Genomic DNA, 16,075 nt, shown 5'->3' with positions numbered 1-16,075 from the left:
TTTTTAATGCAACTGTCTTGAACGATTCAAAAATATTTATTGATCAGTGCAAGAGTTCTCTTTCAGGTGAAGCTGTAAATCTAATCTTTCTTCTCTGAAGTATTTTGTTCTTTACAGAGCCTGTTTGGCTTTCAAACTGACACAGCAGTGCCTGGAAATAAAAACAATGAGGTAAGTTTGGTGAGTATCATGCATACTTTTTTGTACAAAATAATTTGACATTTTGAAATAGACAGATTGATGCCTCACAATTGGAAGATTTTGCGAAAAAGAAAATCAAACCAGTTATGAAATGACGTAAATCTCATTGAAAATTCTCTGATAAACACTTTTACATGAGAAAAAGAAAAAGAGTATTTAGATATGAAGTGCTAATGGCACTTCTTCAATTATCAAAGCAAAAAAAACCCCCAAAACTGCAGAGTAGATGTACTTTGCAAAAATCTATATCACACCATAAATCTTATTGTGCATCCATGGACAAGAGTTTTTAAATGAAGAAACAATGGTCTGGCAAAAAGCCAGTCTCGGCCTAATTAGATTTCACTTGTGGGCACAGATTGTCAGCTTTGCAGATGTGACATAAAATGAACAACCTGTTGCAAGATGATTTTGTTTTTCTTCCCTCATAGTTTGACACTTTTATATTAGTATCACTGCCCAAAATGATTTGGAAAAAAAAAACTGCACACATTTGTTGAATGGCTGTCACACTATTTTAACAGATTGAATGTTAAGATACATGATTTTCTGAAGAATTCTTTTTTTCCAAAATGCACTGCGGTTTGACAAACCAATGTGGAATTCATGTTGCAGGGAATTTCGCTGGTTATTTTACAGTTGAGTTTATTGGTTAACATTGTGGGACAAGAGTTTTCTTTTTTTTTCTTTCTAGTACTGCCTCTGTTCCGCATCAGACAAAATAAAATGCATAGTTTTTATTTGACAGCATAATCTAACTCACAAATATTGTTTGAATCGTTCATTAGCTCAAACCAAATTCCCCCCTCCCCACAAACATTTTTCTTGGGATACCCTCGCAAAAATCTTAAAGTGGAGTTATCAGCATGGCTGCTAACACTCATACTTCAATCTCTGGAAGATTATAAAGAGTAGTCGGAGAGATACTTGTATCTTACATGCACCTTCATAGGTGATTATGACTCCCAATATTAGGCCTCTTTCATATCTTATTGTTGCAACATTAAGAAATAGTATAAATTTCACACAGCATCTGTAAAATCATTGAATCTCTGCAACTCTGCACTATAATCTCTCCTACATATTTCCATATCAGGTTAATGTCACAAGACTACAGCTGTTCATAAAAGTGAAGAATGTACATGTGTGTGCGAGGGTAGATTCTCAAACTAGATAAATCAAGTCATGCCTCGGGGAAGTGATTAAAAGTGACAACGTGCCAAATTTCAGAGGACAGGATTCAACCCCCCTGTGCCACACCCTGTACCTGGTGATAATTGATCACCTTGAGAGAATCCTACACTTGTAGCACTACTTAGGGAGCAGGAAGATTACCCCCCCCCCCCTCCTCCCCCACCTTCCTTTCTCTCCAAACCCTCCCTAACTTTTCTCTCTCTTCCCCAGGCCAACCGCTCAAAGGTAGGTAATGAGAATAGAGTGATGGAGATATCTGTGAAAGATGTCAAAATAATAGTCATGACAAAATCTCATCAAGGATGAAGTGACAGTCTTCGATAACAAGAATAAACAATCTGTAAACCATTGTATTCCTGTGGAATGAGATTGTTTAAGAGGGGCAATACAGTGATACTGACAGTAATACACAGGGTTCTTTTTGCTGTTAATGCTCACACTCATTGATATACTAGGGGAAAGTACTTATCAATATTACCAAATGGTTGGTAAGGCTGGATAGACTATTCATCAAAGTCCTGATCAACATTTTTTTTTTTTGAAGGGGTCGCTTTGGTAACATTAACTTCAAAATCATAGTTTTTTTTAGATATTTTTTCAATAAAAATTACAAGCATCAAGATAGCATACATATGAATCATTTGACCATTAGACTTGAAATATTAAGATATTCAATATTGATATCAATATAAAGATTTAATATTTTAAAAGCAGGGGGAAATATATGAAAGAACTTAAACATATAACATGTGATAGTCATGAAATGTTTTCATCGGCATCACCTTTCCAAACTCAGAAACAATTTGATTAGATATGTGGCTCATACAATATGTTTTCCTGACAAAATGCAACAGAAAACCTAGGAGAATACATGGATATGAAGGGTTTTCATCACAGAGCTAAAACCATGACTGATAATGTTCCACATCTTCATTCTGTAGGCCAAAAATGTAATGGTTATTGTTAATTAATCCGAAAGTTTGTTATTCCAAAGGTATGCTATCTAAAGGTTTGTAATTCTGAAAAATGAAACAAGACTAGCTTTTCCAAATATTTGTTCATCCGAAAAAGAAATACAACCAAGGTTGATAAATTTAAAGGTTTGGCATTTTTTTTTACAGATTAACGAACTTTCAAAATAACAAATATTTTCCCCCCCTTTTGAATAAACAAATCTCTGGAATTATGAACCCTATTTCATTTCTGGATTGACAAACCTTCGGAATAACAAAAATCATCTCAGTGTATTATCAAACACTGTATAGAATCAACAGAAAATTGCCTCTCTCCTGCTGTTTTTATACACAAAAAGTAGGAAATGAGGAATGGCAGGATGTTAGAGCTCCACCAACAGTCAGGGGGGCGTGTCCTATGAACCAGGGACGGCGCCCCCACAGGTCAGACATGATCGGATGGTTCCCCCAGTGAAGGAGAAATCAAACGTTTCCATCAATAAATTCTTGTCTTTCCTCACACGGCCTCATAACAGTGGGTACCAGCATCTGATGTTTGAATGCAAACTCCTTACAAATACATTTATAAAGTGAGAAATTACTGATGCAAAATTGTACTCCAATAACTGCTAAATAGAAGCACTTGAAACAGTCTTAATTACTGTCATTATTTTAATCATGACCACTTCTACTACTTTAATCATCATGATTATTATCATTATCATTATTGATGACATGATATGATATAATAGAAGATATTTTCCTTGGGTGGTTTCCTAATTTCCAAAAATCTATTGAATTCGATAAGTGACATAAAATTACAAATTAAAACATGAATTTCCCAATACATATTGATATACAGTATCAATAACTTATTATCCCACAATATTCATGCTTATTCACTGTCATTAATAACAAACCAAAATGAATTAGTATTAAGCAATCTTTCACTTTAGAGGCAATTTTTTTTCTTTTGAGAGATGAGAATGTTTCACAGTCACCTAAGATTAAATGAGGTTGAAGTTAATCAAGTAGCTGTTAACCCATTGAGGATGGGCTGATTTTGCTACAACATGCATTTCCCGTAGACACCTGCCCGAGTACACTCGGGACCAGTCTTCAACGGGTTAAAGTTCAACGATATTTTTCAATGCCTTTCCATTGTGGATCCACATGATAAACCACACAGACTACGCTGTTGAAATACATCAAATAATATGTCAAATTTCAAACAAAATAAAACAACATATTGTAGGTTTCAGCTAAAGTCAGTCAATTTCTGCCCCCACCTTATAAAGTTGAGGGATTAAACATGAAACTTCAAAAACTGATAAAAGATTATCCTTATAATATTACATTTCACACTCTACTAGATTCAGATTTGGAAATGAGTAAAACACTACAGGAAAATGTGCAGGCTTGTCCTCTGTATGTGGATGAGGGAAAGGGGTCGAAGAAGGAGAGAGAAAAAACCCTAAAATCTATTTTCCATCCCATGAACAATGATAAGAAGCAATTACTGAAAAGCTGAAGAGGTGATGTTCACAAGTTTATCCTTATAAAGATAACAGGAAATGAGAAAAACATGACCAAATAGACTGGTCTCACGGCACAGTAAAGGAAAGAGTGGGAAAAGAGAGTTAGCCTTGCTAAGGGGATAGGTTAATCCTTGAGCTGGGGTACAGTAATCCTATGGATCAAAGATGATCTATACCAAACCGGGATGGTGGAAGAGGATAGCTTTGAAGCATAAGCTAGGTTGTGACTAGGTAAAGTGACACTGAACTCTACAGGCAGGCTAGAACACTTGAACTTGGCATTTCCCCAAAGGGTGAGTAAATGCAAATGTGGGACTCAGCGGGTTAATTGCTGTCTACTTATCAAGTGATGAGAAACATTATCTGGGTGTGGCACATGAAACATTAACCCTCCTGGTATCAAGCACACTACTGCTCTTGAAAATTCACAGTAAGGTTTGCCTTCTTTGGTGTATATATGAAGAGTTTGTTCGCAAAAACCGATAAGTCCATTTTTGAAGATTTTGAAATACGGTCTCTGTCATTAAGTACAAAATAATACCTTTTAAATGGTATATTAGTCACTACATATAAAGGTACATTTTTGAAGTTATGGTCAAAAGAAGCAAAAATTTTCGTATTATTTTCTTTGTTTTTCTTAACCTTTAATCGCAAATATCTCCTTTTGGCAAATATGGACTTATCGGTTTTTGCGAACAAACTCTTCATATGCTTCTCTGCCATTTAAAAGTTACTGACTCATCAAAGATTCAATATTTTATCACAATTTCACACACTAACCATAATTGCAAACTTGTGACACTCTTAAGAAATGCAGAGTTTTATTGCAAAACGGTCTAAGCGCCATTTTTAAACTTTTCAAAGTATGTCCATCATCAGATAGAGCAAAATTGAACCTTTCCAGTAATACCTCACATGTGACATAATGAGGAACATTCTAGAAGTTATGATAAAAAATATCCTGTATTTTCTTATTATTTTCTCTGTTTTTAGCAGTTTTTATCACAAATATCTCAATTCAAGAAGAATGGAGTTAGCTTGTTTTGTGATAACAATCTTCAAATGTTTATGTCAAAGTTTATGGAAGATGAGTTGTGGCGCAACAGTTTATTACACTAATTTAGAATACATCGTGGCAGTGTCATAGAAGAAAAAAATCATCTACTACTGCCAACTGATAGGGAAGAAACATCACAGTATTCTCATTTTTCATGTCAAAAACTTATCCAAAATGAAAACCTTATCTATCTTTACGGGCTTTTCAAAGCAAAAGAAAAAACTAAAGGACACATTGATAGTTCATCACTACAACAACAACAACAAAACTTTCAGAAGTATCAATAATGAATATGAATATGAATATTGTGTGTATATATATATATATAATACACAATATATGAAGAAAATAGATGAGAAATGCTTGAAGTTAAAACAAAAACAAATAAAAGCTTTCTTATCACATCTAGTTACATGAAACACCTTGCATATCATACAAAATTATTTTACACCTAACTCCCTCTAATACAAACCACCATTGTATACCATTATCATATTTTAAGCGAATGAACAAGAATTCTTTTTTCGTCTCTACACATTATACAAGCTTTTAAAACTCAGTTCCTTTCTAACGACACAAACATTTGTTGGCACAATGAAGTGTTTGTCTGGTTTGTCTGTTTCTTTAATTTGTCTGTCTGTCAGCCTGTCTATGTGTCTGGTGATTTTCCTGTGTGCCAAGAGAGAGTGGGAGGGTATTGAGAGAGAGAGAGAGAGAGAGAGAGAGAGAGAGAGAGAGAGAGGAGAGAGAGAGAGAGAGGGAGAGAATTCACTAGGGAGGTGGATAACAACAGTGTTAAGAGATGAAAATATCTACTACAAGATGATGAAATGTCACGAGAAAAAACGAAACACGATGAGGCACCTGATAGTTGGTGTTTTTGTGACCACACATCACAAGACTCATAGAAGGTCACACACTTTGATTCCCATTTACCTCTGAAGACATGTTTTAGTCCGAGATGGCTTGTTTTTTAATAGTTTCTGTTATTTCCTGAATGAGTAATCGCTCTTCTTTCTATATCTGTAAATAAACTATATCACATAAATGTGGTATTTTTTGTATAGTTCATGTATAATCACACTTGGTGTTTTAATCTCCCCATCCCATAGCTGAAGAGAGTGCAGTAGTAAAGTACCAATGTACAATGTGTATATTCTACAAAATTTAGGCAGTCAGGAACAGCAGTATTCTAACAGTGAATTGGTCATGACTCAAATACGCTTTGATAGGGTAATCCAAGTTCCAAGATAATCTGATAATCCCTCCATAGCAGTGGCTGTAGTTTCTAAATCACTCTTTGTCTCACAAGCAATAAAGAATGAGTCAGCTCTCTATGAATAGACCCATACTTCAAAGCCTCGTTTTCTGCAGAAGTAACTTTAACAACAGTAGGATTTTGCATTTATTAGTTTATTGGATGAGGAACATCCAATTTTGATGTAAAGTTCTATCATTTGAAGAAGCAGAGAATCTCTTCTTTTGCCATTTGATTATTTCACTCTCCCTTCAGTTGGGTCTTTTAAAGGGATCGTATAGTTTTGGCTGAGACTTAACGTCAGGTTTTTATCATTTTTTGGTGAGATAGTGAGAAACCTCTTATGAAATATGAAAGAGCATGTAATTCCATGAGGATTTCAATGTTTATTTCATGAAATTTGATTTTGAAATGGCTGAGATATCCAAAACAAAGTGATCCTAATAAAGTGTGGGACCCACATTTTATTACGATCGTTTTGTTTTACTTTGTTTTTGGATGTTTCAGCTATTCCAAACCCCATTTTCATCAAATAAACTTTGAATTTCTCTTATAATGGTATGCTCTGTACTATTTAATAAGTGTTTTCTTGGTATCTCGCGAAAATATTAAAGCCCAATTTTCATCTCCACTAATACTGTCCCATCCCTTTAAGGCAGCACAAAAAACATACCTATTTAATTTAGCATACAATTAATCAATAACTTCATTTATCTATCAGACCTATCAACAGAAGTATAAACAGAAATAGATGTAAATTAACCCAAATAGAACAGCACATATTGGTGTGAATGAATATGCACAAATAGAAAAGCACATAATAAATACAAATTGTAAGAAATTGTAAGGGTGAAAGCTGAAAGTAGATTTGCCAAAAAGTAAGAGTGTAGAAAGTCAGGCAGAGAGATGTTGAAAGAAAGAGAAAAAAATGTTCAATATTTTGTTTTAAAGGTAAAGTTATGCATGTGAGAAAAAGAAGTGTGAAAGAAAGTAAAAATATGTAACAGGAAAAAGAAATAAAACTTATTTCTTCCTAGTTATATTACCTCTTTATGATGATATATTGAAACTATGAAAAGTCATGTCAGTATAAAGACCACATTTAACGGTGGCTGAAAAGGCATCACATCAACTGAGATCGGTAGACTGCATTGGCCAAAGAAGGGAAAAGGAATATATACACAGACTCTGTAGAAAAATTTGGGGAATATTGAATTAATACCTATATGAAACCAAAAACTAGGTATCTAAAGTTAGAGTTGAGAATGCAATGATGATATTGAGGTTTTTTTGAAACAATCGGAAATCAAAAATTTCAGGTGATTTTATGAAAACAGCAAAATGTGTACAGACTCAAGTGAAAAAAAAATCTGAAATCAGATTCAAATCTACACAATATCATGCCTGAGAATGTCAAGCGAGACGGACAATATGATATAATAATGAAAGAGAAACACTGCTGAAATCTTGTATGACAAAAACTCAAATGAAGTACGGCAAGAAGAAGAAGAAGAAGAAAGAGAGAGAGAGAGGGAGAGAGAGAGAGAGAGAGGGAGAAGAGAATATGTGATAGAATGCTTGGAAGTGAAAGACAATCTTGCTGCAATCTTACAGTGTGAATCTTTTTGTAATCTATAAGTAAAGAGTTTCATTGCAAAATGAGTTAAGCGCCTTTTTCAAACATTTCAAAGTAAGTTCATCATCAGATAGAGCAAAATGAAACCTTTCCAGTAATACCTCACTTGTAACATAACAAGGAATATTCTAGAAGTTATGATTAAAAATATCCTGTATTTTCTTATCATTTTCTTTGTTTTTAGAAGCTTTAATCACAAATATGTCAACTCAACAAGAATGAAGTTAGCTCGTTTTGCGATAAAAGTCTTCAAGTGTTTCTGACTAAGATCCTATGGGATTGACTTTACATCCAGGAAAGAGGCCTATCTCTTCTATAATTCAAAAGATCAAAAAAGTACAGCCCTTAAAACCCGTTCCAAATTTTAACAATATACATCCTTTGTCTATATTTCTCTCTTTCCCCAATAATGAATGAAATCAAGGTGGAATAAACCTGCTTCAAGGATTTTTATAAAGACATCCAGGGGTCATATGTCATCACAAAGAATCTCCAAAGATTACATTATCAAGATGACCCCTAAATTAACTGTGACATGGTAACCCTTCTCAAGTCTCCATCACCGGTAAGGACCCTGTGATGGCTGGAAGGGGAAATGATATCACCAGTCTTTGTCATCAGGGATTATATTAGCTACATAGAGGAGACATATGCCTTCTCAAATGTAATTGGCAGGAACTTAAGTCACCAGAAGGTATCATGTATTTCTGGGTTATATTTTTCTTCTATCGTCTCAAATCCTATTGGTCATCAGATTACTCAGTCTCGTTCCTATCTCCCGAGGAAATCAACTCAAGAGATGTTTTTCCGAGAGTTATTGGGGTCGACAAAAGGACATCAATTTTCCAGAGAGTTTGGAAAATAGTATTGTTGTCTTCCTTTCCTTGCGGAATTTGAATCACATGAACTTGGAAAGTTTTACCAGGAAGCTGCTACATATGACTAATATACAGGGCCCCATTTCATATCAACTTGCTGTGATAGCAACTCTCGTGACACGGCCAGTGTAATGGCAAGCATCATGGAAATGACAAGAATCCAGCTTCCTGATTGGCTGTTGCTAAGAGAAGTTGTCATTCCAGCAAGAGTTGCTATCCTAACATCTTTTATGAAATGGGTCTCAAGTTGTGTGCCCAGGGATAGAGTTTTGGGACAATTAAACACTAAGTAACACATACGAAATAAAGATGGGAAAACTGCTTCACTATAAAATGAATGGCAAGAACAACAGCAACAAAAATTCCTCATCTAATGCACTTTGCAGCATGAAATTTGCTGAAACAATGTTTTGTAATATTTATGCTTGAGCTTCAGTGTAGACCTCAAAGGATTATTGGTACAGGTTGGATGTCATTCTACATAGTCTTTAATTTTTTTGTGGTGGTTTTATTTCATAAACTTAGACATTTACTGATATTTGAAAACTATCAACATGTAAAGAACTAAGAAAAGTGCTGTGATATTGTCTCCTAGGTGAAAAAGAGACAAATCATCTTCTTCATCTTTTGATTAGTGACAACACATATCTACACCCATTACTATAATTTTTCTATCATGGAAGGAACCACTCCTAAACTTGTCTTACAAGTCTTCATTCATAGGATAATATAGTTCTATGCTTGTGATTTCACTACACACTCTTTCAAACAGAAAGAGTTTCATTTTTTTTTTCTTCACTAAAACTATAAAATCTTCAACATGAACAGCACCTGCGATACAACTGTCTAAGCACAAGTTGTATTATTTTAAAAGGAGGTTACTTATCTTTGGAATAAGTCCCTTTTTGTGCTCGCCATATTCATTAGCACCCTCCTCCCCCCCCCCCCAAAAAAAAAAGAAAAAAAAAAGAAGAAGAAGAGGCTATTCCTTCCCAAAGTCTAAAACTGTATGACTGAATGCCCGTGGGGAGAACCTCAAACTTTCCTATTAATTTCCTCCGAGAGAATAAAAATTATTTCACAGAGGAGTGGTTGGCTGTCCAGCTCTATGAAGGGAAATCAGGTACTTATCACAGGTTTCGTGCAGGGGTAATTGAATCTTTAATAAGCATTTTCACAGGAACGTACTCATTTGGAAATAAATGAAATGGAGGAGAGACCTCCCAGAAGTACCTGTGTTGCTATGGTAATGCATTAAAGTAATTTCCTCTTATTTCCCTGTTGGGGTGAATGGCATTGAAAATCTCACAGGGTTGCAACTATGGCTTTCTATTCATAACTGTGTATTTTTATTCTTGTTTGATGAAATAATGCGATACCTGCAGACAGGTCTTTTGTATCACTACACTTTGTACCGATTTCATTAGACTTGGTAAGGAGAATGAAGAAAAAATAATTTTCATGATCGATGAAAGTTTTAGACAAAAGATGAGGAAAATTAGATTTGTAGTCTACAGTATGTAAATGATACTTGGCATTTATTTTTTGCTGGAACACTGTTAGTTCATTTCTTCACAGAAAGATACTTTCAGGTATGATATCTTGAAGGCACTCCAATAAATCATTCCCATGTGCAAATATTTCTATAAAATAAAGACAAATTACTCCAATTACCACTTAATATAGTAAAATAATATATGCCTTATTCTTATGACCACTATTTGAAGTAACGGATGAATGCTCACTGATAAAAATGTACTCTGTAGGCTATGAGCATGGTGTCTAGTTAAGCCAAAAATAACTGACTGGTGAAATGATATTGTGGCAGTGTCTGTCCATAGGCCACATCTTGATGTATTGTTCCCTTCTGAGACTTGACAACTTGCGTGAAATAAACTTGATAAAGAATGAGAATAAATGTATGCATTTTTTGTCCTGTTTTTGCCTTGGATGTTGATGGTGAAACAGCCATTTGTAAGATGGCAAATTTTATGACCTTCCTCTCTATGTTTTGTGTTCTTTTACTTAACCCATCACCTTCCGCACCCTTCTGGGCCCTGTATAAAGTATATGGGGCTTTAAGAGCCTCATAGTGAGCAGGTTAATGTCAATCTTTGGTGGACAACTAATATCTACACATGAAGAGTTTGATAGCAAAATGGGTTAAGCACTATTTTTGAATATTTTTAACTAGGTCCACCATCAGAATTAGGGCAACATAAAACCTTTCAATTGATACCTCTTTGTTGCATAACAAAGAATATTCCTGCAGTTAATATTGAAAAATTTCATATTTTTCATCATTTTCTTTGCTTCTTGGCAAAGGTTTAAACACAATTATCTCAATCTGACCATAATGGCGTTAACCTGTTTTGTGATGAAACTCCTAATATATTTCTACAAGTAAAGTTCATCAACTACTTCATGAACCTCCATAATATCAGAATTGTGTATTAAAACTGAATTTCTCCCACTGTCATAAAAAAATTGCAGTGCAACAAATCTTGGTTACAAGCATCTCTTAGATGCACTTAAAACCCTTCTATGAATTCATTCATTAATTACTAATTATTTTCTTCTTTTTTCTTGTCTACATCTAGGAATTTTCTACTGAGCACCTAATATGTGAATGTATTCTTTTCTTATATTTTCATCTTCCATTGGCACATTACATGTGACAAACAGTCCACCATATGAATGGATGTTCCACACTTTGATGACTGCATTTCTGTTCAAACTGATATCCAACGCATACAATTGTACTGAGCTTCCACTTTACACCATTATTTTGCATCTTTGGCACTCAATACATCTCCAGAAATAAACTTGGGATGAGAATGATAAAAAAATGTACAGTCCTCAGAGATAGTCCTTTTCTGATCTGATGGGAAACATCCATTGAGATAAAGACTTACATGAACCTGCTACAGGATCATCTAGAATTCTTTTCTATCACAAAAAATCCAAATCCAAATATTGCCATGGCAATGACTGGGATGCCACTGCCCAGTATTATTGCAGCTCGCTGTGGGTTTTACTTTTCTTACACACATTAAAGTCAATGATTAATTGCAATTTCATCTTCTTGTGGAGAATGTAAATGTTACTTACAGCTGGAATCAAAGAAAATACAGGAATATTCATACAGGAAGAAACTGGGAACTGGTATAAAAACACATTTTATTTTAATTACAGCAAGTAAACTAATATAAAAAATATGACTTTTGAAATCCACGTTTGTCTAAGAATGATACATAATATACAGTTGTTTATCACAATTAAAACATTCTCATAAGATTAGTAGATTCTGGTGAATGTCACAGAATCAAGCACAGCATAGGTAAATTCTACCCTAACCTAAACAATTCATTACAGTAAAACAAATCAAATAATGTAGGACAAAAAAGTAATAGTGTTTAGTGCATGCTTCTGTTGCTTACAACAATAAAACTGTCAATCGTGTTTACTGTTCACTGTACAATTCATTGCATTCTTATCAATGATGGTCATTTTGTTTATTACAAAGTGATACAATAATTTAGTGGAGAAGGTACAAAAAAAAATCCATTTCTAACAGTCAATGAAGCAAATGTACAGATTCAATTTAATGGATTTGATAGTTGGCTACATGGAAAATGACAACAAGAATACTCAATGCAAAATTACTCTTTGCAGCTGTTCTAGAAATTGATATGATAACTAACTCCTTCCAGGGAAGATTTTCTATGCCTAACATTGCTTAACCTTCCACTATGCAGACCACATTGCCATTATTAAAAAGACAAGTACAAATGTGTGATACACAAATCATCAGCATTTATGAGTTTGAAGTATACATTGCAAGCACATGCACAATTCATGTTATATTCCAAGATTTAAATACCTGGCATCTCCTCAATCTTGACTTCACATCACATCACATCACAGATAAATAATCCATGCAGAATACAGGCTCGTTATATCAAATGCCTCTCTGTAGTTCTTTGTACACTGTATCATGTCTTGTTTACATTTGTCAGTTTGTTATTAAAAAAGTTTTAAAAAACAGACAAACATACTTCATCCAAACACTGTGCAGAATCAGTGAATCAGGAGACAAAGAGATAAAAATTCATCAAATATTGCAAAAAACAACAATTTTATCCATTGACATACATTTCACTCAACATTGGTCCGTCTCATATCCAACATATAATAGATCCATCAGAAAAAAAAGAGAGAAAATCCTCTAAATGCTCCATGCATTTATAAACAATCTGCCATTCATTGACCTCACTGTTCACACCATGTATCATTAAAATAGTTGAGAGTGACACAAGGTATAGAATCATATTAAAAGTATTAGATAAAGACAGAATAAAATAAGGGGAACCTGCCATAGAAAAAAAAATGTAGCACATCATATGAACTTGTAAGCATGCTTTCACAAAACAAACTTAATTGTTTTCTGATGGCAATTTTGTATCACAATCAAATGTATCTATTATAGTTGTACTTGTGACAAACTCTCCTCCTGTGTCTTCTTTATGCATATAATACTGTGATTCCATTTGCAATGTGCTCTAAACACACACACAAAAATCCATGAAGATCCACAATCTATCAGAATTACGGATGCAACAAAAAATGAATTGCTCATGTTAACATTAATGTTTAACTGTTTGTCATTCTATACGAGCAAAGATAACCATACCGACCCACACATCTTGAATCAGAAAGTGTTAGTTTCACAAGAAATTGACAATGTAAAGTGATGACTAACATTGTGAAGTACATTTGTGGCAGACATACTCCTTCATCAGTGAGTGACATGTTAAGTGAGGTGATATGTGGACAGGATTTACTCACGTTGGACTGTGACATAAATGCTGCCCTCTACAGGTCCGGCCACACACATGTAGGCTCCAGTGTCCGTTTCCTGCAGGTTGCTGATCACAAGACGTGTCTCACCCAGGGACGGACTCTCCACCCGAATCCTACCAAAGTCTGCAATGCAAACAAATCAACCAATTACGAAAAACAAATCAGATTTCAGAAGCACACAACCTGGGCGCTAAAAGCTTTCAAATGCTGTAATGTCACATCCTTTTCTTATCATTTGTATGGATTATTTTAATTCAGAAATCCATCTCATAAATGAAATATAACAATGCAGAACAAGCATTAAACAGGATAGCATATCTAGTGAAATGAAGACAAACACAAATCGGTAAACCAACCTAGCTTGGGACAAATTGTGAAAACACGAACAGGCAGTTTCTTTGCATTCAGTGCATATGAAACCTTAAAAAAAAATATATAAATCTTTCTCATAAGGAACAGCAGTATCCTCAAGAATTGCAATTACATGCATAGCTACATTTGTATATGACACAGATAAGGATGCTACATAAATTTTTACCCTTTGGCAAGAAGGAGAAGAAGAAGAAGAAACGAAACCAACAATTTAATAATTATCAATTTATCTCTGTCTTTTAACCCATGGTAGCCTACTAAACAAAAGTTGGTCAAACATCATGCTATACTGAAACTGCACAACAGCTTGTAAAACATGGGACTCCACAACAGTTCGCAAGGGTGGTCAACCTTCAACGATGAACACAAATTCAAATAGCAGTGGTAAAACAGATGCTGCAAGAAATTCTTAATGGTATCCTCTATCATTTCTTGTCCTTACCATACGAGATGTTCTCCCCAGCTGCATTTCTCCAGATCGGTGGTTCCACGAGGTTGGTGTCGTTCACCGAGCACAGGTAGCTGATGGTGCCTCCGATACGCGGCTCTGAGTCGTGGCTGGGCACGATGTTAATACTGACCGGTAGGACGCCCTCGCAGTGACTGCCCGTATAACCCGCCGGGCAGCGACACTCGCCCTCCATACAGATTCCTCCGTTGATGCACATGGGGAAGCAACCTTCATCACAATAGTTTAGTTTGAAGAAATATGGAGGGGAAAACAATAGGTGGTATTAACTCATCACTGCATCATATCGGTGCTCATATGCAGATATGCAGATTTGGAAAAACATTCTTAGGTTTGTAATAAGGCACTGACTCTTGAAAAAGCACACTGAATATGTAGAGTTGAAAGCCATACCCATATTACAACTACTATCTGTAATTTTTAGAGAAAAAAAAAGTGATACGAAACAACTTCAAATTTGATTCAAACTTTGAACTGTCTGTGCCATGCAAAATATACCAATCATCAGATTAATTTTACATACTTATTTTTGATAAATGCTCGCTTACTTTTTTCTTTGATAAAGTCCTTAATAGAAGTAGACATGAAAATGTTATATCATAAAGACAGAATATAAACTGCATATTAAGTCAATTTCTTGACAAGATACAACATAATTTAACCCACTGAAGGCAAATCCCGAGAATACTAGGGCAGATGTCTATGAGAAATACATACATATTATCCCTACTAATTGATTTTTTCAAACTCTACTATATAAACTTTTCATTTTATAAATGATTTGGGAAATTTGGTGGCTTAAAAATATGTGCAAGCAATGATGGTGTAAGGCCATCCTGGGATGACAAAATGACTGACTTTGCCAACAGTCTGAACATAGAAAAAGATGTTCTACAGACATAAAAATAAGGCATGGAATTGGTGCATCTCTTACCTCTGAGTTCACAGTGTCCTCCAATGAATCCATCCACACACTCACACACACCGTTGTTACAGGTCCCTCCATTAGCACAGGGTGGCTCACAGGAACGTTCTGAGTTAAAACAATTCATGTTATATGCATGTTATAGTGTACGCTGTAAATACTGTGCAACATACATATTATATTGACCTCCTAATCAATCCCTTTGCATCTTGATATGTGCAATGTTTGTACCTTGTTAAGAGATTTACTGCATCATACATTATATTGACCTCTAAATCAATCAATACACTGTTAAGATCTGTATTGTTCAACATATAATTATGTTATATTGACCTCCTAATCTACCACTTTGCATCTTGACTTTGTTGACAACCAAGACTAAAAGGCTAAAAGATTTTTCCTCAAGAGGACAGGAAGATTTTGTTTTCCTTGAAGGAAATGATTCTTCCAAGAAAGAAAAGCAGAAATAAAAATCAACATCAAAATGATAAAGGCAGTATACAGGTCACTGTGTCCTTATTTCTCTGTATTGTTGATTTGCATTATTGTACATCTCCTTTCCCAATGATATCACTACATTGATTTTATTGGTAGGACAACAAAATCACAACACCTACTGTAAAAGAGGAAATTTTTGCAGTGTGGAAATTTTCGTGCCTTTCGTGAAACCAGAATCTAGTGCAAAAGCACATGAATATGTTTGCTTGCCATATGTTCCAGTAGTGGATGTC

General features: G+C 34.8%; 1 protein-coding gene across 1 annotated transcript in view; it reads right to left on the bottom strand.

Moving 5' to 3' along the window:
• LOC139743688 (uncharacterized) overlaps positions 1-16,075 on the bottom strand; it is a 57,540-nt gene that overhangs the window by 26,454 nt on the left and 15,011 nt on the right. The window contains exons 14-16 of the mRNA XM_071654146.1: positions 15,354-15,452; positions 14,393-14,629; positions 13,564-13,701 (exon numbers count right to left, since the gene is read on the bottom strand). Of these exons, the coding sequence (XP_071510247.1) occupies positions 13,564-13,701; positions 14,393-14,629; positions 15,354-15,452 (474 nt within the window). The remainder of the gene's footprint in view (positions 1-13,563; positions 13,702-14,392; positions 14,630-15,353; positions 15,453-16,075) is intronic.

This window comes from Diadema antillarum, unplaced genomic scaffold (assembly GCF_040938485.1).
Source record: "Diadema antillarum isolate AM-2024a unplaced genomic scaffold, OU_Dant_1.0 seq00001103_RagTag, whole genome shotgun sequence".
NCBI classification, from domain to species: Eukaryota; Metazoa; Echinodermata; class Echinoidea; order Diadematoida; family Diadematidae; genus Diadema; species Diadema antillarum.
The sequence above is the reverse complement of the archived record's forward strand: the minus strand, read 5'-3'. Positions and strand labels throughout refer to the sequence as shown.